At 44.7% G+C, this 27,680-nt stretch overlaps 1 protein-coding gene across 4 annotated transcripts in view; it reads left to right on the top strand.

Moving 5' to 3' along the window:
* BRPF3 (bromodomain and PHD finger containing 3) overlaps positions 1–27,680 on the top strand; it is a 628,641-nt gene that overhangs the window by 409,441 nt on the left and 191,520 nt on the right. For all 4 annotated transcript variants that reach the window (XM_085651054.1, XM_085651053.1, XM_085651052.1 and 1 more), the window contains exons 6-7: positions 26,587–26,899; positions 27,002–27,283. In XM_085651054.1, the coding sequence (XP_085507180.1) occupies positions 26,587–26,899; positions 27,002–27,283 (595 nt within the window). The remainder of the gene's footprint in view (positions 1–26,586; positions 26,900–27,001; positions 27,284–27,680) is intronic.

Below are 27,680 nucleotides of genomic sequence, written 5' to 3'. Positions count from 1 at the left end.
CGTCATCGAACCGGAGGTCGACATCGAGCCGAGGCCGCCGACATCGAACCGGAACCGCCTACCGGCGTCGACAAGAACTGTCATTGAGCCGAGGCCGCCGACATCGAACCGGAACCGCCTCACGGCATCGACACGACTCCAGCGGCGTCGGAACTTCATAAAATGGGCAGTAAGTGGAATAGAGGGCGCCTAAGGCCCTGTGAAGCCCTAAGAGACCATCCTAGAGGCTAGAGAGGTGCTGGAACCAGCTTGATAGTGCCAGGGGAGAGCTGAGACTAATACAGAGGGGTTGTGTAGTGTGGGAGAGCCAGAACTCTAGATCCCCCCTTGATCTACCTCAGTTTAGGCCTCAGCCTTGACCAAGCCAAGTAGTACATCCCTCAGGTCATCCAAAACTCTACAAGCTGGGATTGGGTCAAATCATCCCATAGTACCTCAGGAATGTGAACTGATTTTCAAGTGTCACTGTTGGCTTTTATTATTTATTGAGAGCACTGTATTTATTGTATTCATTCTATTTATGGCCTTATAGTATTTATTGCCTCACAGTATTTATTGTTTCACAGTATTTATTGTCGCACAGTATTTATTGTCTCGCAGTATTTATTGCCTTATAATATTTAATTGCCTTTCATGTAATGCACTTATATTTATGCCTTGATTATTTATGATCTACCTCATTTATTGAATCGTTAAGATAGTATTTATTTGACGTACCCTTCCACAGGAAAAGCCTTGTGTACTGTGATTGTATTATTATTTATTTAATCAGCAACTAAGAGAAAAGAAGATAAAGAGATATATTTTCAGTATAATTTTTAAGGTGTAGTGTCGTTTTTGGAACGGATGCACGCATGGTTATTGTGTGGGTATGACGTATGCTTAGCACGGTGCCTGATCCCCGACCACTCAAGCCAAGCTACCACAGTGTATGTCTGGGAGAACACTACCACCCTTCCGGTGTGGGAGTGGTTTTCTAACATAATTGGTGTTCAGCGGTGGGATAGAGCTGTGCCTACGTATACTCGACAATAACTGTGGGTAGTCCATAGGCCTACACCGGGAGTTTTCTCCAAGCGGCCTTCCTAATTGTGAGTTTTTGTTTTTTCCAAATTTACTCTGGTGGTAGAAGGAGGTATTATAAAAGGTACCCCCCTGCATAGCTTCTGCAAATAACTGTCCTCTGACCTGAGTGGGCAAGATGGAGTTTGTACTGAAGAATTTAGAAACGTACACTGTGGCCCAACTCAGGGAGTTTTGTCAGCGGGAGGGGGTGTATTGTCCCCCAGGAGCAAAGAAGGGTGCACTCCAAACCAGCTTAAGGGCTTGGGGGGAGGCACGACGAGAGAGCAAGGCTGAGGAGGAGGACAGGGATAGAGAGCCCGACAGTGAGGGAGCTGGTTTGTACCAACCTGAGGTGGGGAACCTGTTAGCGGGGCCCAGGACACTTTCCAGGAAGGGCAGCAGTGCCTCTAGCGGTGGCTTGTCTGAAGTGGAGTTAACAGACCGGAGGGAGAAAAGACAGCTCACATGGGACTTAGCAAGGCTGGAGAAAGAGAAGGAGGAACAGAGGATGGCTCACGAGTTAAGGCTGAAAGAGATAGATCTTCAGATCCTAAGAGTCGGGGCACACACTGTTCCTAATGGTGGCAGCAAAGACCAAGAGTTCACTAGGGAACCCAAACCCTACTTGCCGAAGGACATAGTAGCTAGCTATGGGGCGGGTGACGATATCGCCAAGTGGCTAGCGGCCTATGAGGTCTCGTTAAGGGCCCATGGGGTTCCAGAGAAGTACTGGGGAGCGGGATTGTACAAGTACATGCCTCCAGCTGGTAGGGATGCATTATTGGCCCTAGAGGAGGATGAGCAGACCCACTACCCCACCATGAAAGTGGCGCTCATAAGAAAGTTTGGACTAACACCCGAAAAGTACAGACAGAAGTTCCGGGGTAGTCACAAACTGGGCACACAGAATTGGGTGGACTTCCTGGACTATGCAAAGAAGGCACTAGAAGGTTGGATTCAGGGCAGTGAAGTGAGGAACTACGAGGGGTTGTTTGATTTAGTACTGAAGGAACACCTGCTCGAAAAATGTTTCCCTGAACTGCGTCAACACCTGGTGGATAGCAAGCTGACCAATCCCCGGAAGCTTGCTGAGGAGGCGGACATTTGGGCTAGTACCCGGGTGTCCACAAGGGGGACTGGAGGGGATACTCAAAAGGCCGGACAGGGCGCCCCCCAGAAGAAAGAGGGAGGGGAAAAGAAAAAGGAGTTCTCCAAAGGCCCCCAAAATAATTTCCAAGGTAAGGGAACAGGATTCACCCCTAGGGCTAACCCACCCAGAAACCCTAATCCTGGCCAGAGTCAGCAGCCAAGGGTTGTCCATTGCTTCGAGTGCGGTGGCGTTGGACACTATAAGGGAGATGCGAAGTGCCCAAAACGACCACCCCCTCCCATTGGAGGAAAGACCCCCGGAGTAGCTAGTGTAGTGCTCGGGGAGGAGATGCCTTTAATTAAGGGAAGGGAGTGGGCGGGTGTCACTTTAGTGTCCCTGGGAGAACGGGAGATGGTTCCTAAGATCCAGGTGCCCGCAAATACTATAAAGTATGGGCAGTGGGTCACCATCAACGGCCAAAGGGGGGAGGCTCTGAGAGACACAGGAGCCAGTAGGACTATGGTGCGTAGCCAACTGGTGTCTCCAAAGCAGGTAATTCCCGATGTACTCCACCCTGCCGCGATGGCTGACGGCAGAATGGGCCACTATCCGGTGGGCGAGGTTCCCTTTGAATGGGAGGGGGTTGCAGGTTCACTTCGAGTTGCCGTAAGCCCTGCCGTGCCAGTTGATTGTCTGCTGGGGAATGACATGGAGCACAATGCTTGGAAAGAGGTGGAATACCGGACTCACACTGAGATGCTGGGTACACCTGACTGGGCCTGTGTGAGCACAAGGTCCGCGACTACCCGGAGAGGGAGTTCGTTTCGGCTGGAGCCTGGAACAAAGGCCCAGCCAGCTGCCAGTCAAGGGAAGAACCGAGGACAGGAGGAGCCTGCCTCGGCGTCCGCCCCCCGTAGGACGGATAGGCCACCGGAGGTGGTGGACCAGGAGTCCGCGGTGGGGGATGTTACCAAACTGGAGGACCTACCCATCCCGGCCGAGTGGCACGTGGAGGGAGGCCCGTCCAGGGAGGAATTCTGCCAGGGCCAGAGGGAGTGCCCTACCCTTGAGGGACTGAGGCGACAGGCCGAAGCCCAGGCAGCAGGGAACGTTGAAGGGAACTACAGTGTTTACTGGGAGGATGGCCTCCTCTACAGTGAACCCAAGGCACCCCTACATGGATCGTCACGAGCCTTGGTAGTCCCTCAACGTTATCGAGCCTTCCTTCTGGAGTTGGCTCACGAGATCCCATTGGCAGGACACCTGGGGCAAGACAAGACCTTCGCCCGTCTTGTCCCCCACTTTTATTGGCCTCAAATGAAAGTGTCGTCCGATACCTACTGCCGGACATGTGTGTCTTGCCAAGCCAGTGGGAAAACAGGGGTGAAGCTGAAAGCTCCCCTGGAACCACTTCCTGTCGTTAGCACCCCCTTTGAAAGGGTGGGCATCGACATTGTGGGTCCGTTAGATCCGCCTACGTCAGCTGGTCACAGGTTTATCCTGGTTCTGGTGGATCATGCCACACAGTACCCAGAGGCAATACCTCTGAGGACCATTACAGCACCTGTTGTGGCTAGGGCCCTGATGGGAATCTTTACCCGAGTGGGTTTTCCCAAGGAAGTTGTGTCCGACAGGGGGACCAACTTCATGTCAGCGTACATGCGGGCTATGTGGAAGGAGTGTGGAGTGACCTACCGGTTCACAACTCCTTACCACCCCCAGACCAATGGTCTAGTGGAGAGGTTTAACAAAACCTTGAAAGGCATGATCAGAAGTCTGCCTGAAAGCCTGCGGAGGAAATGGGACGTCCTCCTACCCTGTCTACTATTTTCCTACAGGGAAGTGCCACAGAAGGGAGTGGGCTTCAGCCCCTTCGAGCTTCTGTATGGGCACCCTGTACGTGGACCTCTCAACCTGGTGAGAGACGGATGGGAAAGAACTCCCAGGAAGCTTCCCCGGGATGTGGTGAGCTACATGCTGGCCTTCCGGAGCCAAATGGCTAAGTTGTGGAAGCAAGCTTCTGACAACTTGGAAGCCAGCCAAGCAGTGATGAAGGCGTGGTATGACCACAACGCTCACCCAGTGGAGTTGGAGCCTGGCCAGAAGGTGTGGGTGATCGAACCGGGAGAGCTTAGCGCCCTCCAGGATCGCTGGTCAGGACCCTTTGAGGTGTTGGAGAAGAAGGGTAAGGCTACCTACTTGGTGGATCTTAAAACCCCTCGTCAGCCCCTCCGGGTGCTGCACGCCAACCGCCTCAAACCCCACCACGAGAGGCCCGAAGTCATCTTGATGATGGTGACTGACGGAGCAGAGGACGTGGAAAGCGAGCCTCTCTCCGATTTGTTTGCGTCTCAAGAGAGGGATGGGTCGGTGGAGGGAGTGATTCTCTCCCCATCTCTAACTCCTGAACAGCAGGAGGACTGCCGCCAGGTCCTGGGACAGTACTCTTCGTTGTTCTCCCTTGTTCCGGGTAGGACTCACCTGTGCGTCCATGACGTGGACACAGGAGACAGCCCACCTGTGAAGTCCAAGATCTACCGGATGTCAGACAAGGTGAAGGCCAGCATTCACAGTGAAGTCACTAAGATGCTGGAGCTAGGAGTGATCGAACCTTCTAGCAGCCCCTGGTCCAGTCCGGTGGTGTTAGTACCAAAAGCCGCACCACCGGGTTGTGGTAAATAAAATTCCTTTACCGGGACTGAATTTGATACAGAAACATTATAAAATAGCTCAGTAAAATGAGAGGCAGAATCCGTGATATTAGAGTTTCGGAATGGGCTTTATTCCAGTAATCGATTATAATCGGATGCTTCAAGTTCCATCACCCCGGAGGTTCAGGAAGTGAAGTACATACTTTATTGACAAGAAGTAACTTTTATAGTGCATACATTACAATGAAGCGAATGCAGTAGGCGTAACAATTGATAAGGAAAATGACAATTTGTCTGCGTAACCAGAAATGGGTGTAATAAAGAGTAAAAAGGAACATAATTGGTTATGATGTCATACATAGGTGGATCTATAAGATAATACTTGGCCTAGATGCGCGCGCAGCAGCATGACGTGTAATTGACGTGTAACTAGGGGGTGAAGGGGACTTGACATTTAGCTCTACATGTGGAGACAAAAAGTCTGGGGGGTCAAGTCAACCTAATCCCAAATCATATCTAACATCCTATGTTTAAAGAACTATGTTATCCACAAAAGAAGGACTCTCGGACAGAATCTATTCTATACTGACTGTGCGTTCATGTACAAGCGTCTAAGTGTCTACACTGAATGCGAGGGGGTAGGAATATTCCATGGTAACAGGGCTATGAATTACTTGCATAAGGGCAGAGAAGCCGGGCCTTTTGCTCGGTGACTGGAAGAATGTTTACTTAAGCTACTAGGCAGGAATGCATCGGCTGAGGGGGAAGCAGATAATTCGAAGGTGAAATACAGTTCTTGGCAGAGAATAGGCTGATGTCAGGCTTCGTGAGCCGCGCAGAGAATGAGACAAAGTTCATGGTCACAGATGCAGGCTCAGACTGGAGCTTTCAGAGGCAGAAGGCAAAAGGAGTTTTGATGACAGAATCAGGGCCTACTTGCCTGGACTGTAAAATGGCATAAGTGAACCATATAAAGCTGGTGGCCTTTCATATTTAGGAATGGAATATCCGGCCTATTCATGGCGGATCTGACAGAGGACATGTTGACGTTGGACGCACATGTATTTGCGTCTTCATAACTGGAACTGGAGGGAACATACATGTACTTGTAACATGCACATAGAACCGTTGGGGTCCAAGATAGGGGACATAACTGACCAGAAAAATCCATATTTCCACATTCCCTCCTTGTCCCCTACTTGCCCTTCAAGAGATATCAATCTTCATTAATCCATTGATCTGTTCATATAGCATCATTTGTTCTTCTTTCTTCTTCCGTGACGAATGAAATCTTGGTGGTGGAATACACGATGTGGCACACAGACCACAGATCGCTGGTCCACATTGTAGACATAGACAGCAACTGAATAGTAGGAGAAGGCCAATACCTAGGAAGGATAAAACTCTCCATCCCCAGGCTGATATCACATTCCAAAACCAACTGGACCAAGTCCAAGTGCCTGGGTTCTGGTGTATCTGGCTTACAATCTTATGAAGGCGAGTGATGGCTTTATATACAGATGGCGAATTTTCTGGTATGAATACGCAGCAGCTTGATCCGATTACCCTACAAGCTCCGCCCCTATCAGCCAGGATGACGTCAAGGACAAGACGATTTTGAAGCACAACAATCCGCATAGCAGACTGCTCTTCTGTTAAATTGCCTAAGGCGGAAATAGTCTCATTCACTACTGCTTCAAGGGTTCTAGTTAATCTACGTATCAGCTTACTATTAGTAACTGTACCTATATAGGGAAAGATGCCTTTATTGAAATCTACATACTTGTCCCATGCCGTCTCAGTATAATCGACAATTGGGAGATCTCTCCGCTCTCTATTGTGTACTAAATGAATATTTCTATAATAATCAGGAGGAGCTAGGAAAACAGGTGGCAAAAGGAATGCAATGTAGCAGGTACCATCCCAATCTAGAGGTAAACGCATATATGCAGTCTGACCACATACAAAGTAGGAATGGCGAGAAGCTCTAAATAAAGATTTGCCTTGATCACTGAATTCTACTGTAGTGGTGCATTTACTATGGCCCATATGTATGGAACCAACTTTTCTTATACATAATTCACCCTTCGCTGGGAATACTGACATGGTGGGTAAGACTAGTTCAATTTCGGATACGACATTTATAATCATGAGATTAGGTGTAAAATTACCTAATCCATATACTTCATTTTCTAGATCAGTTCCTGTTCTTTTGGGGCGACCCTCCTTGTCAGGGTAGCAGACCTTGAGTAAAACTAGGTTCAGGTTTCCCCATACCCAATGATCTTGGTAAACTGCTGTGTCTGAGTCTATGGAATTGATTAAACTGAACCATGCTCCACAGGAGCCATTGTGTGTAAATGGGTGTGGAAAGAATGGCAGGACTCCTTCATAATTCTGATAGGGAGGGAGCCGACCACACACCCAACAATTAGTAGCATTACTAGTCTGATGGGAATGATGTAACATACTAATGAAAGTGTTATTGCGCAGCGCAAGTCTATAAGACAATTCATGCGGAGGTAAGTCACTAAAAGAATGTTCAGCAGCAATATTATAAACATGTCTAGAAATAGGGTAATATATGTGCAACAACATACTTGTAACAATTATTAAAAGACTCAATAAAAACAGAATTAATAATGTCACTATGCAGTGGCTACGCAGTGATTTACAATACGCCTGTCGTTTCAACATTTTCCGGGTATTTTCTCTACTCAGGTCCAAGGGATACATGTCAGAGACAATTCAACCGCTTCACCTTGGAGAGGACTTAAACAATCAAATTGCTCGACTTGTTGGGCCTAAGCTTTAGTTTGTAAAGTTCGGTTTCAGTTCTTTCAACCAAAGGAAGTTTTGAATCAGTCTGTGAGGGAGTGCAGGGCACAATGTCTATATCCGAGGATAGTCCATGAAATTTCTTGATATGACTTGAATGAATCCAGCCCTTGCGGCCCTCGATCTTCACGGCTGTCCTTGTGGTCAGCAGGACCAACTTGGGTGCTTTCCACCTGGGCTCCAGCTGAGTCTTTCGGTCGAAATTCCTCACACAGACGAGATCCCCCGGAACTACGTCATGGGGTTTCACCTCAGTGTTGTCAGGAAAGGCTGCAGCTACCTGTGAACGACAAGATTGTAGTGCAGACATCAAGGAAGCCAAGTAATCTGTCAGCATATTACAGTCAACATCAGTTATTTTTCGTGGTATAGGCGTCCCCCACATATTTGGTGGTCTACCGAAGATCACCTCATACGGGGATAGCCCTGTTCGTGAGTGTGCTACCATTCTCATGTAAAAGAGTGCAACGGGTAACGCTACTACCCAGTCGACACCTTTTTCTCTGCATATTTTGGACATTCTGATTTTCAGTATCTGGTTATGTCTTTCTACGAGACCTGCTGCTTCGGGGTGTCGAACACAGTGGAATTTCCACTGATAACCTAACAGAAGTGAAACGTGTTTCATTAATTCGGATGAGAACGGCTGGCCGTTATCTGAGTGAACAACACGTGGTAAACCGTATCGTGGGAAGAATTCTCGAACTAACTGTTTGGCAGTAGTCGGGGCAGTGTAATCTGAAACCGGGTATGCCTCCGTCCAACGGGACAGAGCGCAGACAACTACAAGAACGTATTTGAATCCTCGACATCGTTCCATCTGGATATAATCCATCTGGAGCACTTCAAAAGGGTGATCAGGAGGATGAAATCCACCCTGTTCTACGGGAACGCTTTTTCCTGGGTTGAACTGGCAACAGATCATACAGGTACGGACCTTTTGTTTGGCTGCTGCTCGTAAATGTTTATTAAACCAAATGTGTTGAATGCTGTCTAGCATAGCTTTTTCTCCTAGATGTGCTGGACTATGTATTGTGTTAATTATAACTTGGACCATTGAATCAGGAAGGAACCATACAGACTTTTCCTTCATCATCCATCCTTGGTCCGTTTGGATCCCTCCTAATTCAGTCCATTTCTTTATTTCGTCTGGTGTAGCATGTGTCTGTATGTCAATCACGTCAAGAGTAGGATCTTTAACTGTCATACAATGTGTCGGTATCGGGACTATTGTCTTTGTCATGTCGGGGGTTTGAGTTTGAGCCGTCTGTTTAGCCGTTCTGTCGGCTAGATCATTGCCTTGAGAAATGATATCAGTAACTTTCGTATGAGCTTTACATTTCATAATTGATATTGCAGTGGGTAGATGTATCGCATCTAATAAGGCATGAATGAGGGGTCCGTGCTGAATGTGGGCACCGTGGGAAGTTAAATAACCTCTCTCTCGCCACAGCACGCCGAAGTCATGTACAACTCCGAATGCATAACGTGAATCAGTGTATATGTTGACTTTTTTATTCGTGGCTTGAATACAGGCTTGTGTCAGAGCGATGAGCTCTGCGGCTTGAGCTGACAAAGTATTTATACGATTAGTTTCAATGACTTCAGTATCTGTTGTGACTGCGTAAGCGGCCACTAACTCTCCTGTACTTGTTCTCATACATGAGCCATCTACATACAACGTCAGGTCTGGATCGGACAATGGAACATCGGTCAAGTCTTGTCTGGGTTTTGTCGTTACAGTAATAACTTCAATACAGTCATGGGCTAGTGGGTCTGTTCCGGTTACTGGCAAAAGTGTGGCAGGATTCAATGTGTTACAGCGTCTGATTTCTATATGTGGCTGAAACAATGTAAGTTCGTATCCTGTAAGTCGCGCTATAGTCAAGTGTTGTGTTTGCGTTCTATTTACAAGAACCTCTACTGCGTGTGGTACTTGAACTGTCAATGGATGTCCTAACACTATAGCATCGCTTTGTCTAATTGCTAAAGCTGTCGCTGCTACTGATTTTAGGCATGCAGGCAAAGCCTGAGCTACGGGATCTAATGTACTAGAAAAATAAGCACATGGTTTGTGTGCTCCTGCTTGTTCCTGTGTGAGTACTGACAAAGCAGTACCTTCGCGTTCTGTAACAAAGAGTGTAAACTGTTTTCTGTAACATGGTGTTGCTAAAACAGGTGCTTGGCATAAAGCTTTCTTTAGGCTTTCAAAAGCTTGTGTATGTTCTTGAGTCCAAGGGAGAACAGTCGATGTGGCTGCCTCCTGTGTGGTTAACTGAATGAGTGGTTTTGCTAGAAATGCATACTGAGGGATCCACTGTCTACAGTATGAAGTGAGGCCTATGAAAGCTCGTACCTCTTTTTGTGTCTTGGGTATAGGCATATTAGCAATTAGCTGGATACGATCTGGTGTAAGCTGCCTTCCCTCCTTGGACAGCGAGTGTCCAAGATAAACAACTCGCTGGACACAGAATTGCAGCTTAGAAGGGGACACCTTGTGCCCCTTTTCGGCTAGAAATTGTAAAACTGTCAGTGATGCTTTTTCACATTCCGGTTCGCTTCTCGCGGTGATCAGCAGATCATCGACATATTGAAGCAGAGCAGTGTTAACTGGCATGTGGATACTGTCTAGTTCTCTTTTCAGTGCTTGGCTATAGATGCTGGGGCTTTCTGTAAATCCTTGAGGTGCGCGTGAGAATTTAAAGCTACGTCCATTTAAACTAAATCCGAACAAATATTGGCTTTCCGGATCTATTGGGACGCTGAAAAAGGCATTCTTGAGATCAATTACAGTAAAGAATGTTGCTTCGGAATCAATAGCTGTCAGTAATGACGAGATATCTGGGACCACAGGAAATTGTGGCACAATGCACTTGTTTAATTCGCGCAGATCAATAACCAATCGATATACTGGCGGGGCCTTTGGATCTGTTCGTTTAAGAATCGGAATTATCGGTGAATTACATATATTGGAGTCTGTTTCTACAACTACTCCTTGGGTAATGAGCTCGTCAATGATTTGTAGTAAAGCCACTACAGCATCTGGTGGTAACTTGTATTGTCGCATTCGTGGTAGCACCACTCCTGCCTTTAATGTGACTCGATATGGTGTAATATTCATGCATCCAACATCAGTAGGGCCTTGTGCCCATAGACGTGTAGGTAAAATCTGCAGTCGGGGATCCATGTCTCTAGACACATAGTGACCTTTAAAATCACGCAAAAACAACCTTACACCTTCCGGAGAACAACATATTATGGCTCCTAGAGCTTTCAAGGTTTTAATTCCTAACAGATTTTCTGGACATGATTTAGTAAGCAATAAATCTGTAGTTCGGGTCAGAGGTCCTATCGTAAGTGGCAGAGGTTGTGACACTTCATTAACAATAGGTTTTCCTGAAAAACCAAGGGAAATATTCTGTGAGCCTGAGAGGGGTGCCCCTGGAACTTCACTACGTTTTATGGTCGTTCGACTTGCCCCTGTATCGAGTAGAAATTTTCTATCTTGGCCTAATAATTCACTATGTACATAAGGTCCTTCTTGGTCTACTGGGATTTCAATAAGGGGTAAGTCAACTTCCCTCTCTAGGCTTGTTCATGCGTAACGCTGATACTCGGGATATTCATACTGTGCGGTCTGATACATTTGTCGTGTTGTTGTCTGTGTGGCAGTAACAGGTAACGGTGGTGCAGCTGGCACAAACTGTATTGGCTGTTGTGCGGCTGGCATGGCCTGGGCATGCTGCATAGCTCCTTGTTCATTCTGATCTTGTCTGAGTGGCCGTGATCTTTCTTGTGTTTTACCTATGGCGATATTATGTTTTAAAACTGGACAATCGTGTACGTAATGACCTGGCTTTTTACAATAATTGCATGTCCCTTTTACAGGTCCTGCTGGATCGGAATGTGTCATACCCTTTTTATGTCCTTCAGCTGGAACAGTCTGGGAAACTAGCATTTTCATTTTCGTGTCTTTCATGCGTCTGTGTTCATGTTCTTGTTCTTCTCTAATTCTATTGTGATGGTACTGTAACATTTGTAACATTTGTGATGGAGTGTTACCTTGCCAGGTACTTTCGAATTTTAATACTCTATTCTTTACTGGGGGCAGGGCATTTTCCACTAACTTTGTTACAAACAGATGTGGGTATGATTCGCTACTTGCTTTTATGCCACTATTTATACCAAAACATTTTTCAAATCGGGCATAGTAATCACTAGTGTCTTCATCTTGCTTCTGCTTACAGGCTGAAATCGTTCCCCAATCTTCCTTTTTCGTAGTTAATAAACGTGGCAGTACCTGCACTAGTAAACCTGGTAATGCTTTAGTTTTATCCCCAAGTCCTGCTCCTGCAGTTCGGGCCTTTTCTTCCGCTTCTAACACTGACCATTCTATCTTTTGGTCACCTACCTCCCACTCTTTTTCCTTGAGTTTTTCATAAATGCCAGCAGGCATCAATACCTTTAATATTGTCATAATGTCGGGATAGGTATACTCTCCCATGAGTAACATGTCTTTAATTTCTCGGTGGAAACCCGCTGGATCTTTGTCATGACTGGGTACCACTTTCTTCATTTGTAACAATTCTATTTTTGATATGGGCGTATATACAAATACGCGCCTAAACTCGTTGTCCTCGTCTCTTATTGGGTGCACTTCTCGTAAGGGATTCTGTCTATCCATGTGATACGTGGTTCTTTTCTTGACGGGCAATGAAACATGCTCTGAACATACAAAAAGAATATACTGCTTTCTTGATTCTAGAATTTCTTTAATTAATTTAGTACCTGGACCTCTCCATTTATTCATAAGTAATTCAGTCAATATGTCAGGTAAGGGACCAGGGTCCGAATGCTGACTCCGATATAGTATAATGAGTTGTTGAATCATATAAATCCCAGCTAACCTCTGTTCATCTGGGGTGAGATTCAAAAATGTGCGTACTACTGTATCATCACTATATTTTCCGGGACTGTCCACCCAATGGACAGCTGCCCTGGCTAAATCTTGTTCGTCCATAGAATCGAGAAAATGATAACCCCTTCGTTCTCGGAGTAGTTTGTCGGCGGTTTGGAACGAATGCTCGTTAGACCTTATATTAATTATAGGTATTTGAAAATTCCTGTTATTATCTGGACATATCGGATGTATTGAGTCAGTATGACATCTAGTCTGATTCCTATTACAAGATCTTCCTCTACCTACATAGGCTATGGTGTCCGACTGTCCTGCGGGCAGTCCTGACCCTTCTTCCTCGCTTTGTTCGAACTCGTCTGCCTCTAATCTTTCTTTGTGTAGGCGTTCTATTTCTTTACGGATCTTTCGGCACATGGCTATTATACAATTTTGTTTATCATGTCTCCCTTCTGATATATTCTGGCTCCATCTTGTAAGAATTTTCATTGCTTCCGGGTCTACCCCCGGTCGGTCTTGATTTCTGATCACACAGTTTATGAGGAAACGTAACAGTTCCCCCTGTATCTCTACTTTCTGGTATTCCATAGCTCTGTAAATACATTCTGGATCTCGCCCTGTTTGGACAAAATGATATATATTATCTAGATGCGCAGGCATTCCTGGTAACTTCGCTAAATACACTGCGGCTCGTCTGATACGCAATGAGGCCAGGGTCATTTCGTCCTCTATACCGGGCACCGGGTCATATCTACAATCTACGAGAAGCTCTTTAAGTGCACGAGCACTTACGAATTTGGGTGTACGTGAATGCGCTGACTCTTGAAAAGTAAGTTTATTTATTCTAGGTGGCGTAGAAAAGATATTAGTAGCACCTCCCGTGGCCCCATCTGGGGCGTCGGGTGTGAAAGGATTCGTTGAACGTGACACAGCAACTATAGGTGTGGACACAGCTATAGAAGTAGCTGTAGGAACAGATACAGAAACAGATGTGCTTGCCGGAACTAGTGACTCGACTTGTTGCTGTAGGGATACGGGTGCTGGATCTTGGCGTGAGACCTCCCTGATATGCGGTCTATGTGGGGCGGAATTAGCATACTCGGGAGCTGCGTCATCTAAATATGAGGAAAGAAAAACATCTTCTGCGGTTCTAGGATGCCCCTTAGGATGTACCTTAATTGGGAATAATGGGGGTGGCAAGTCTTTCGGTATCTCTGGAGTAGCCTTAGGTAATCCTTCGGCCAGAAGGGGATACATACCATTCATAAGGGCATTTCTCTGTCTGTCTACTTGTTCTGATTTCACTCGGATACCTTCCTCAATTAATAGATTTCCTTGAACTTTATTTGAACTTTCTTTATTCCTTTCTTCCTGTCTACGTGCTTTTTCTGTACGTCTATGAGATTCTTTACGCCATAACTCAACGGCGTCTTTCTGTGACTGTCTGACTTTCCTTTTCCATAACTCTTCCTCGACTTTCATGATGCACTCTGCATCCCAGGTCCCCGCTGTGGGCCACCTCTGACTTTCTGGTAATCCCTTGGTATAGTCTACCCATAAATCAAGAAATAATATAGCGTCTAAGCCATGTTTGTGATACATAAAGTGCCCTGGAGTGTCCCTAGGAGGAATAGGAACGGCTTCTTCGAGAACCCCTTTTCTCGTAGTGATCTGTCTTAATTTCGAAAAGAGCGGCATATTGAGAACTGACCTTATACTTGATTTTGACCAACTGACCTGATACTTGAATTTGAACAGACTTAATGCAATAAACACGATAATGAACAGTCATTCATACCACAATATGCAGGACGTTTTTAAACACATTAAACATTAAACATTAAACCTTTAACTGAAACAACAATGATGATCGTCTGCATAACTAATCACCAAGCATAATTCTTGACAATAACTAGGTACTTCGGAATACTTGATATACTGCTAAACAGTACAGATACACTGCTAAAACAGTGCAGACCGGATTTGTGTACCCAAACCCGTCTTGACCGGCACAACCTATGTGCACGTCAGAAATGCCTCCCCAGCAATGGTACTCACCGGGTAGCTTCGGAAACGGAAGGCCTCAGTAACTTGAACTTGAACCGGACTGGACTCGACTCGACTCGTCGGACACTGGGCTTGACTTCGGACTGGTGGGTCTCTGTATACCTCGGATCTTGCTCTCTCAGCTAGGCTCTGGTCGGGATACTTCGCACTTCTCACCGCCTCGTCTGGGTGTTGATCGCAGTCTCAGTCGCCCCCGCTTGACCGGAGGGAGATACAGGAAATCCTGCTGGTACGCGTTATTGTCCGTCCAGCTGTGGCAGGAGACCGGGCCTGCAACTCACCGCCGGCGCGTGAGATGAGAAAGTGTCCCTATTCGGGCGCCATCATGTGGTAAATAAAATTCCTTTACCGGGACTGAATTTGATACAGAAACATTATAAAATAGCTCAGTAAAATGAGAGGCAGAATCCGTGATATTAGAGTTTCGGAATGGGCTTTATTCCAGTAATCGATTATAATCGGATGCTTCAAGTTCCATCACCCCGGAGGTTCAGGAAGTGAAGTACATACTTTATTGACAAGAAGTAACTTTTATAGTGCATACATTACAATGAAGCGAATGCAGTAGGCGTAACAATTGATAAGGAAAATGACAATTTGTCTGCGTAACCAGAAATGGGTGTAATAAAGAGTAAAAAGGAACATAATTGGTTATGATGTCATACATAGGTGGATCTATAAGATAATACTTGGCCTAGATGCGCGCGCAGCAGCATGACGTGTAATTGACGTGTAACTAGGGGGTGAAGGGGACTTGACATTTAGCTCTACATGTGGAGACAAAAAGTCTGGGGGGTCAAGTCAACCTAATCCCAAATCATATCTAACATCCTATGTTTAAAGAACTATGTTATCCACAAAAGAAGGACTCTCGGACAGAATCTATTCTATACTGACTGTGCGTTCATGTACAAGCGTCTAAGTGTCTACACTGAATGCGAGGGGGTAGGAATATTCCATGGTAACAGGGCTATGAATTACTTGCATAAGGGCAGAGAAGCCGGGCCTTTTGCTCGGTGACTGGAAGAATGTTTACTTAAGCTACTAGGCAGGAATGCATCGGCTGAGGGGGAAGCAGATAATTCGAAGGTGAAATACAGTTCTTGGCAGAGAATAGGCTGATGTCAGGCTTCGTGAGCCGCGCAGAGAATGAGACAAAGTTCATGGTCACAGATGCAGGCTCAGACTGGAGCTTTCAGAGGCAGAAGGCAAAAGGAGTTTTGATGACAGAATCAGGGCCTACTTGCCTGGACTGTAAAATGGCATAAGTGAACCATATAAAGCTGGTGGCCTTTCATATTTAGGAATGGAATATCCGGCCTATTCATGGCGGATCTGACAGAGGACATGTTGACGTTGGACGCACATGTATTTGCGTCTTCATAACTGGAACTGGAGGGAACATACATGTACTTGTAACATGCACATAGAACCGTTGGGGTCCAAGATAGGGGACATAACTGACCAGAAAAATCCATATTTCCACAGGGTGCCCAACCGGAACTGAGGTTCTGTGTGGACTACCGGGGACTGAATTCAGTAACCAAAACTGATGCTCATCCGATCCCTAGGGCGGATGAATTGATTGACCGGCTGGGAGCTGCCCAATATCTAAGTACCTTTGACCTTACTTCTGGGTACTGGCAGATCTCTTTGACTGATGGAGCAAGGGAAAGGTCAGCCTTCTCCACGCCCAATGGCCACTACCAGTTCTGTGTGATGCCCTTTGGGCTCAAGAACGCACCTGCCACGTTTCAGCGCCTGGTAAACCAGATCCTCACCGGAATGGAGAGTTTCTCTGCTGCTTATCTGGATGACATAGCCGTCTTCAGTAACAGCTGGGAGGATCACTTGCGTCACCTGCAAGCTGTTCTCCTGGCCCTGAGACAAGCTGGATTGACGATCAAGGCCAGCAAGTGCCAGATATTACGCTATTCATTGCTCTACATGCATTTTTAGGTCTTCCCAACCAGCCTTTCTTGTTCAGATCACCACTGGGAACATGTTTCGTGTGAGGTTTACTGTATATGTTTCTACCCCCTGTTGTTCCCCATTGGGGCTTGAATTTGGTTCTGACTTTTCTCATGTCATCACTGTTCAATCGACACATAGTTGTTCTATTCGTCTCTTTAATTCTAATGACTGTTTACCTGGTGGTTGTTACTTTTGCCTTTAAGGTTGGGGCGTTGCTGGCCCCGTTGGTCCAGCAGATTATTACTTTCTGCTATGCAGTCTGGTTCTATACGTTTGCTCCTCTTATCTGTTCAAAGGTGGAGTATCCTTTCCCCATGAACCAATTAATTACTCTTATGTCTTTCTTTCTCCCTGTTCGTCCTTCTAAGGAGTAGCTGCATAGATTAGACCCTAGGCCAGCAGCTTCCTATTATGTTGAACATGATCAGACAAGAAATGAATCTGTGAATGATCGGCTTTTTACAGGATTTGTTGGGTTCAAGTAGGGCAAGCAGTGACCAAAAGTACTATATTGTGTTGGGCCACTTTTTTGCATTAAGATCTGCTATGCCTAAGCTCCGGCTGGCATTTATCCGTCTATAAATACCAAGGTGGCTTCTACTGCTGTTACCAGGGATGTCTTGGTGGCTGATTTTAGCCAGGTGGACACTTGGTCTTCATGACATACTTTTGGCAAATTGTAATGTCCGGTGGCTTATTCATGTGATGGATATTTCACTAGAGCTAGGTTACATGAATTTCTTGGTTAAATCAACACTGCACATTTTGATTTTGGACACATTTATAAGGTGGGGAATAAGAGGGAAGAAGTATCCATCAGAAGAAAAAGTTACTTACCTTCAGTAATAATATTTTCATAGCATGTGTGGATATAGGTGCACATGCTCTGCATACTCCTGCAATCTAGTGTTGGGCTCTGACATTTGCAAGTTGTTTTTGTTTCAATAACTCTGTGATAATCAGTTGTGTTGTCCCCTCCTAGCCCACAATGCACTAGGACAGAGACTCAACCTTAAGGTTGTTTTTTTAAACCGTCTGGTTAGGACATTTTTCTCAAACTCTGGGACTGTCAATGATTTTCCGTTCCTTTCGACTTCATTTGTCAAGACAATTGGTCATCCTCAAAAGAAGCACCATTCAACATCAGTAACTTCTGTTTTTGGTTTCAAACTGCCTTGAGGTTGCTATGTACTTGGGTTGTATTTAGAATGACTGTTCTTAGGATGAAAAAAACGCCACGCCAGTTTTGTCCAAGGCGTAATACAAAATAGCTGTAGTCTGATTCACATGATCTGTGCAACCTCTGCTTGTCAATGGAGTACAAGGAGTCCTCCTGTACTGCTTGCCAGGCAGTTAAAAAAAGAAGACCCTTTGCTACTTGTACATTAGCTGCTGGGCCCATCACAGCATACTGCACTAGGACCCCACCATATACCAGCCATCTCAGCTCTGAAGACATCAAGGAGGTTGAACAAGAAAGCAGGGGCCAAGGCAGAGAGATACACTAGTGCTTAGACATTGAGGAAAAACACTCCACAGCCTATCAAGGAACCCAGGAAAAGGGATGCCCCCTAAAGCCACTATTCTGCTACCCCAATCCAAAGAACAATCCATGGGGATCAGCCTCTAAAATGGTTCCCACTGGAGGTAGCCTTGCAGCTAGCTCAGAAACTGGAAATAAAAAGCTCCAAACTTTAGGCTCATTTTCTGGCTCTAAGACATCTCTCCCTCAAGAGGCCCCCTTACTTCCAGGAAAGCTTTTGTCAAAGGGCACCGCACCTCTGTGCCAGCCCACACTCGCTTGGCCATGAGTCACTGAAAACCCACCCTTGAAGTTTAAATTGGCACCAAAGTTGACTATGAAAAACACTACCAAGTCTACTCCGGAAAAAAACCTTGACACAAAGCTTGTGTCCTCCACCTTAGGAAGTCACACATACACCACAGTCTGCAACGGCTAGGAAATGAAAGTTCACTTTTGAGGAACAAAAATCAGGATAATATGAACTCCAAAAAGAGTTGGTACAAAGCTGGTAGCCCTGTACTAGTTTCCTCGTCGCACTCCCCAGCCTCCGCTTCCCACTCGCACTCAATTTTCTTCCTTGCCTCATGAATCTATCGACTCATTTCACACAAAGTTGGATCAAAATAGTCCCTATGACACACAGGACCCTTATCTTGAGGGCCTGGCACCAGGGGAGGGGATGATACCTGGAAAATTACCATGTTGATCCACATGATGGCACAGGTTTAGAGCCATACCTTATCAAAGCCTCTTCTCTGGATAATGCACGATGTACCATGCTGTCATTCAAAGGGCTGCAGCCCATCCTAAGTAAGCTGCTTGTGACAGAAGAAGCGGATGACCTTTTGGTTGAGACGCTCTCCAAACAGAAAAGTGTATAAAGTATTTACCAATGCTCAAGAGCTTGACCAAATGCAGTGCAGGTAACGTTAAGGTACTTGTAGGGGGTAGAGCTGTCACACCTAGGGTGGAAAAAAGTACAGACCAGCCCTACATTGCCCCCTCTGCACCCCTAAAGTCATGTGATGCAGAGGGCATTTTGCAAAATATGTCTTCTTTCACACTGGCTTGAATTTAAAAGCTAAAAATTGAGAGAAATTCAGTTAATAATAAAAAAAAATGTTTTACCCTACTTGAATGGGTGAGTCTTCCGCCTGTGACACAATACACCCCTAACACAATATGGAGACGTCAAATTTTCACCATGAAAAATGACTTATTTTGCTCTATAGTTAACTTAGAATCTGGTCAGTAGCTCAGACGCCTGCAAACCTCAAACATTATCTAAAATCACAAATCTTCCTTATATTTCTGTGAGGGAATCTGTGAGGATCCCCAAAATTCCTAGTATCATGCGTTCCAACACTTCTCCCAATGAAAACAGTACTTGACTTGTGTGGCAGGACTTATCACCAGCAGCAGGAACAGATTAAAACTGTGACAGAATGAAGTCAATGGTTTTGTCTGTTCCTGTCACGTGTGATAGAGCCAGCTGCCCAAGTGGAGTACCGTTTTTCTCAGGAAAAGAATGGGATCGCTAGGTGGTAGGAATTGTGTGAATCCCCGCAAACTCCAAAACCTTTCCTCACAGAAATGTGTGGTAAAGTGCATGATTGTAGTCAAAATTTGTAGTCAAAATTTGAGGTTTGCAGGTCATTCGGTGTAAGAAAATATAGTTCGATCCACACAAGCTGCACAACCTTGGATTTGTCTGTGTCTAGGTTTCAGAAATGCCCAGGATTCATAGGGTTACCTGGTTGCCAGTTGAACCAGACCCCAATAGTGCAGTTATTCACCACGGCACATTAAAGGGATTTACCCTCTCTGCCAGGCCATATGTCAAAAATACACCCAATGCAATGGGATGCTCTAGGCCCCAGAGAGACAACAATTGTCTGGGCTTTAGGAGTGGGAGGCATGCTTTCGAGTAAACCTTCAAATCATCCCCTCAGGAGGGCATAAAGACTGTTGGGGGGACGTTAAAGTCCAAATATATGGCGGACTGTTACCTCCCCTGTTTTTTTAAAGTTTTTTTTAAAACTTAGCCCTGGTGATTAGTGGGTTTACTTTCCAATTGCCCCTCTTCAGGGTTCATAAAAGACTTTCAACTTTAAAAATTGGAGGGGGCGCTCTTGCCAATGCCCAAGCAGCTGTTCTCCATTACTCCCTTGCCTTTAATGGTTTGGTGCCTGCTTGGGGATTGCGGTCCAATATAGATCCACAAGGGAGAGCTGCTGTTGGAAGTGCCAGCAAGAGGTCGCTGGCCCCTTTCCCAGCGGTATATCTTCCATGCTGATCTGTGCTTGTAGAGCAGGGTTATGCCCCCTGAGCACCAATGAAAGTGAATACAAACTATACCTAAAAGAGACGTCTGCTTTCACTTTTGTGACCTCAGCTTTGACTTTTGTATTGTAGTTTCACTGTGCACACTGCATGCTACAGTGTCAAAAACAAATATTTCAGGAAGCAAGAGAATAAGAGGCATGTGTATCAAGAAAGCGCTTTGCGAGTCCTTAATAGTGAATTTTAGCAATTCACTATTAAGGACTCGCAAAAGGCAATGTATGTAGGATTCGCAATATTAATTGCGATTCCTACGTATTCCTTAATTGTGAATCACAAATTGTGATTCACAATTAAGGAATACCCTCTTATTCATTCCTATGGACCTTGAGATCCATAGGGATGAATGGGAGGACAATCGCAATTTGCGAGTACCCATTAGGTACTCGTAAATTGCGAATGCAATTTCAAGGGTGTCAAAAGGACACCCTGTTGCACCTCTGAAATATTCATGTGTGCACATGTGGCGCACATACATGCCCTAAGGACTGCTAAAAAGTGCATTTTATTAGGAAATCGCAAATTACCAACTTAAAGTTGGTGGTAATTTGCGATTTCTTAAGGCATATTCGCACAACTTGGGTGCTTCCAGAATTGCATATAAGGAATCGCAATTTGTGATTCCGTAAATGCATTCGCAAAATAGGGAATCACAAATTTTGCCATTCCCTATTTTGCGATTGCCTTTTGGGATGATACATCCCAAAAGGCTTTTTCCCGATTCTGAGAATCGGCCCGTTTGCGAACGGGAAAAGGGCTAGATACATATGCCCCTCTAGCTCTAGAAAAAGTTGTTTCTGAAGTGTAGAGGACAAGACGTTCACATCCTCCACATTCAAGATGAAGTGACCATCATGTTCTCTGCATTAGAGTGTTTAAATCTACTTGTTTCAAGCAATTCCTGTCTTAGAAGTTAGCCTATGTGGTTGCTTTACTTCTCTCAGGAGAATCAGTGAGCTATAAGCACTAACAGCGCAAGAATCCTTTATCAAGGTGCACAAGGATAGAGTGGTTTGAGGATAATCTCTAGGTTTCTTCCAAAACTGGTTCCCTTTTTCATGTAACCCAGACAATGGAGCTGTCCATTTTCATCTCATACCCAGAGTCGTTAACAGAAAGGACATTATATACACTTAATGTCAAAAGGGAACTTATGTACTACATTAAAAGAGCTAAAGTCATCTGCAAGCTAATCAACGCTCTTGCTTTTGTAAAACCCCTATAGGAAAGCCCATTTCAAAGTGTAGGATTGCCAGATGGATTAAGTATATACAAACGTTATGCAAAGGCTAAGGGTATGTTAAATGTAGTGCCTTGAGCACATGCCACTTGGAAGAATGCAAAAACAACAGTTGATGGACAGAATGCAGAACAATGTCATACATTCACCCCAGTACAGAGATCTGGGCCTAAATTCATTGTTTTTTTGCTCACCATGCCATTCCAGATTGAACCCAGCCATATGCAAATCAGTCTTGACCCTGTGCCTCATGGGAACAGTCCAGCCCGAACTGCCAAGCCAGGTCCTGCCTGGACTGGAAACAAGCATCCTAGGACCGGTTTTGGGGTTTCACCCCTCTTCAGCCAGGATAGCTTGATTCCAGTGTCATGGAGAGCACGGGACCCACGTCTGAGCATACCCGTCCCACTCGGGGTGACAAATGCAAAAACAACAGTTGATGGACAGAATGCAGAACAATGTCATACATTCACCCTAGTACAGAGATCTGGGCCTAAATCCATTGTTTTTTGCTCGCCATTCCAGTTTGAACCCAGCCATATGCAAATCATTCTTGACTCTGTGCCTCATGGGAACAGTCCAGCCCGAACTGCCAAGCCAGGTCCTCCCTGGACTGGAAACAAGCATCCTAGGACCGGTTTCGGGGTTTCACCCCTCTTCAGCCAGGATAGCTTGATTCCAGTGGCATGGAGAGCACGGGACCCACGTCTGAGCATACCCGTCCCACTCGGGGTGACAAATGCAAAAACAACAGTTGATGGACAGAATGCAGAACAAGGTCATACATTCACCCCAGTACAGAGCTCTGGGCCTAAATCCATCGTTTTTTTGCTCACCATGCCATTCCAGTTTGAACCCAGCCATATGCAAATCAGTCTTGACCCTGTGCGTCATGGGAACAGTCCAGCCCGAACTGCCAAGCCAGGTCCTCCCTGTTCGGGCTGGACTGTTCCCATGAGGCTCAGGGTCAGACTGATTTGCATATGGCCATGTCTGAACTGGGGTGGTGGAGTGAGCTAAAGAATGATGATGGATTAAACCCAGATCAGTTGACTGGGGGTGAGTGTTTGATTTGCTCAAACGCTCCGTTCATCATCCCCTTTGGTATCACTTGGAAGAAGGCAGGCACTATTAAGGCAGCATTCCAATTGCAACATTTGTAAAGCTGCTTCATGGTCAACACAACACGGTAAATAAAGACTACTGTGTGGATATCCAAGCCTGCCAGTAATCTTTACTTGGCTAAATGGTCTTAAGCATGTTGTCCAAAACCTCAGGCATGATCAGCTTACTAGCCACCACCTAGTGATGGGGTCCAGAAATAGCCCTGTTTTTCTCTTTATATCCACCATCCCTCACTATGGACTATGATGTATGTCCACAATGGCTCCATGCGAGGTTGCCATTTTCAGATTCTTTTTTACACTGTTTGCAAGCACAGTTTACAGCTCCAAGTCACGGATTTCCAAAGATAAGTGAGACAGCGTCAATAGAGGATGGAAATTTGTAAAAAAGGAAAATAAAATAAATGAAAACGAACATTGAACGACAAAGGAAACGAAATACATAAAAAAAACTAAAGATGCGGGTTTTTAATGTGGGCTTCGTCCACATACGCATGGGTCAGAGAATGTATGTGGGGGGCGAGGGGATTTGGGAGTTTCACCGAGAGGAGTTTTTCTTTTAGATTTTGCCCTAAGTGCTGCGATAAACATGCCTGAAATGACAAACATGAGGTCTATGCCTAGAAAGGAACATAAGTTCCAGGGATGTAAGACATGCAAGGAGTTTCTCCCTAGAACTCTTAAAGTACAGGAGAAACAAAGGTGGGTACAATATACCATGATGCAATCCAAACAGGGCTCCCTTGAGGATCTTGGACTGTGAAGTGATGACTAAACAGAGCGGACACAAGGGGAAGTTTTGACATCGAGGAGAACTACATCGACCTCTAGAAAGAAAAGGTGCCGAAAAAGATATCACAATGTTAAACGGTTGCAGACGAAAAGAGTAGAAATTCTCAAGCCCTAAAATTACCCTTGATGCGAAATCTGCAGTCAGTCAAAGGAAAGATAAAACCCCAAAAAACACCTGGGTCCAACGTAATCGCACCGTAGAGGACAAACTGTGACTCAACTCCAAAAGAGGCTTGAGCTAGGAGGAAGGAAAAGTAGTCAAAGGGGAAAGACAGACTCTGAAAAGAAAGACTTTCTTGATGCTTGACCGCAAACGAGGGTGCTCGACATAGAGAAGAAAACATGTTGACTCAAGGCTGAAATGGCAGCCTTAATACAGAAAATGGAGTTGCACTGGAGATGAGGAACAGGTTTTTTCAGAACCCTAGCGAAACCAGAACCTTAAGAAGAGAGGAAAAGCACTTCTAGAGTGAGTAGAAACATTAGTATCAACCGATACTAGTCATATCAGGCTACAGCAGATACATTAATAATAAGCTAAATCAAACCAGCACCAAAAGAATATGACTGAAATGTTGAGGACAATCAAGGTGAATGACGGAATGGTAGGTATTCATCAGAGTTGAAAGCAGCCAACAGGTTTCCCAGTTGCCCAGAAACTGCCAGTGGCGGATCTTAGATCTGCACACTTAATCTTGGCCACCATCACACTTGAACACAGAGCCACCAACAATCCAAAACCCAAGAATGATTACAGTTGAAAAGGGCATTGGAGGTAACAACCAGCCTCTCAGTGACGTCAGTGAGAGGAAACAGTGTGCATAACTGACTGTGTCAAGGAAGCCTTGAAGCGGTGCACTAAAAAGACCAATGTCTCTAAAGGGATAATTACAACATTAATATATGTAAAGAACTTTCTTTAGTCAGATTCCTAGTCTTATTTCAGGGAATTTTCAAATAAACACGTGAATCTAGGAAATATTTTCTGCTGATGGAGAACAATAGGCTTATCCATTTGCTGTTCGTTTTGTACACTTGGTTGCAGTACAGTTCAGATGTTTTGGAAGAAGAGTTGTTGGCTCTGCTGCAATTTTCTCTTCTCTTTATTTTATTGTATGTTTGTCCCCATTGGTACAGCTCCTGCTGAGTTTTCTTGTTATACCCTGGATGCAAATGAAGTTAATTTATAGAGGCGATATATAATTATGACGATTCTTGCATAATGTACTAATAAATGGCCACTCTTCTTTAACATCACATTTGCAAATCCCTCACCACCATAATGAGATCACTTTTCTTTATTGACCATCCTGCTTATTAAATAATAACTGCTGTTGAAATTGGTAGAGAAGAAATGTCAGTTGTAGCAAAGTGCTATTGTTTCACGATTCTACGACAACCTTTGCTTCTTTCACACTCCACTTGTACATAACATGATGTTGGGCTAGGGATCTGCTCCCCCACTCATTCCTTTGCACAGGAAGAAAAGGAAAGGCACTCATAGTTGTGAGCTATTTCAGAGGACTCCTCTGTGCGCACTGGTATCTTGTATTTGAAAGCCCAGAAATCAAAACAAATAATCCTTCGGAGGATGTCTGGGACTTCCAAAGCAAATCTTAAAAAGAGGAAGGGGGGGGGGGGGGGGGGTAGATAAACAGGAGGGGCTAACAAGTTGACATTTAATACAGTAATACAATATGTATATCGTGAGGATTATTGTGAAAAAGTAACTTTGTTTTCAGTATTATTGTCTTATAGAAGAATACTACAAATACAAAGAGTTAAAAAAAAAGTATGATTGTCCCTTTTAAACATGGTGTACGAAGGATAAAGTTTGTAAGTGCATCTATTGGGTGGCATAGATGCTATATGCTGGTCTGTTAACGTTTTTGGTTTGGTTGCTTACTCTAATGTGACTGCTGCCTGTTATTGCAGAAACCGGTTGTGCCGAAGCAGCATTTTGAGAGCCCTTATGACTTTGAAATCTAATTTCTGTGTTTTGTTCGATATGTTGTAAACCCAAGATTAATCAATTTACCTATGCTTCACAATCCTTCTTCAGCGTTGGGTGTCTTCTGTAATTCCTAACCAAACCTTTCCGATTTTGGTGTGTTTCATACCATACTGTTGATGCTGTATATGAAAATTTAAATTGTACAGGTGATGTGGAAGCAATACAGATGAAAGCAGAATAATGTATAAGGCAATTCAGAGATGAAGGGTTCACATAGTTTTTAAATATCATCCCTCTGTCGCTAGAGGTTTTTCTAAACCTTTTGAGTTTTTTTTAAAGATACTAATACTGGAGGAACGTAATTCAATTCTAGGTAAATACTACTTTTTATCTTTCTGTATGGTTGGCAAAGCTTTGTGCTTTGAGGAGAAGTGTGTGTGGGTTGGTGCACATGTGTGAATGCCTAATCTGAACACACTTGTGTTTTTTTTTATAAATCTTTCTAATCTTTTGCATGTATGGCTGTTGAGTCATCAACCTCTTTATTTGAGGTGAATAGATAGTGCTAATAGCACAGTAACAATACAACAGTAATCGATTAAAGCGAATCACATGGGGACACCAAACATTGAAGTGTGAGAAATGGAGAACAAAACAATTTTACACTTGAGACTTTTCTGGTTGCTTAGATACCAAGTTTTGGCAAATCTAATATCATGCATTAAAATATAAATGACACAGGTTTCCATGGTGAATTGTTGACCAACTGTGAAAGGCATGGCTGTTAGATCCAGAAAAGATCCTGCAGTTCAATCCCTTTCTTTGTCTGTGTAGGCCAGCCTCCGGTTTTTGCCTATGTTCCATCTTTTTATTTGAGATTGTCTGTCTGTGGTTGTATGTGATATCCCCGATGCGTGGTTCCTTTATGTCTGTGCAGGTGTGAGTTCGGGGTGAATTCTGGTTGCCTAGTAAATGGTTTTTGTAATTGTACAGGTTTTATATGTTTAGGTTCCAGATTACCTGGAATTCATTTCACGCCCAATGGATTTTGCAACTATGAGGCAGAAAGTGGAGTTGCATCTCTATCAAAACCTGGACGACTTTGAGGAGGATTTTAATCTTTTGGTTACCAACTGCATGAGGTATAACACGAAAGACACTGTTTTCCACCGGGCTGCTCTGAGAATGAGAGATGTGGGAGGAGCAATTCTTCGGCATACACGGCGGCAGGCTGAAAACATAGGCTATGAAACAGAACTGGGCATCCATCTTCCGGAGTCACCGAAAAATGAAGATTACTACAAATTCTCATGTGAAGATGGTGAATTTTAATCTCTTATTTGCCTCACCTTTATAGAGTCATTCTGAAACTTTTCCATCCTAACATTTCATTCTATGTTTTTTTTCCCCTATCATCTTGCAGTGGACAACATTCTTATGCCTGAGAACCGGGCTCACCTGTCGGTGGAGGCTCAGTTAAAAAAGCTTCTGGAGAAGCTGGATATTGTGAGTAGTATGCGGTCCAGTGGAGCCAGGACCAGACGTATGCGATTATTGCGGCGTGAGATCAACTCTCTACGACTAAAGACATCGCAGCAGCAAAGCCGGACACAACCCAGTGGAGAATCACCAATGTGTCTTGAGAGAAGCCCTCAGGATGAAGAAATAAATGTGACTGTAGAACGTGATGGAGAAGCTGAGAAAGGTGAGGTGCTGTAAGGAAGAAAGAGTTGTGTAAGTGAAGTAATAAATGGGACACAATTTATTGTAACTGGTTGTATAAATGTGAACTGTTTCTTTTTGAGATTTAGGACTGCAATTCAGTATGATGAATAGAAAGTGATTAAGGTTAGAGCATGAACTTCCTGATCTGTTTGTTCCCAGCGATAAGTATGGAGTGGAAGTTGGTGGTGTCTTGTATATGCACATGCTCACAATTTAGGTAGCTACTGGGTAGTGTATGAGAAACAATAAACAACATTTTTATGTTTCAAAGATTTTATTTGTTATTTTAAGGCTTAAGGCTCCCATCCTTTTACACCCCATGAGCCGAGCTGTTTCAGTACAAAGTGTACATTACATATGTAACTACTCGTTATCTG

This window comes from Triturus cristatus, chromosome 1_1 (genome assembly GCF_964204655.1).
Source record: "Triturus cristatus chromosome 1_1, aTriCri1.1, whole genome shotgun sequence".
NCBI lineage: Eukaryota > Metazoa > Chordata > Amphibia > Caudata > Salamandridae > Triturus > Triturus cristatus.
Note: the sequence above shows the minus strand (reverse complement) of the source record. Positions and strands in the feature narration are given on the sequence as shown.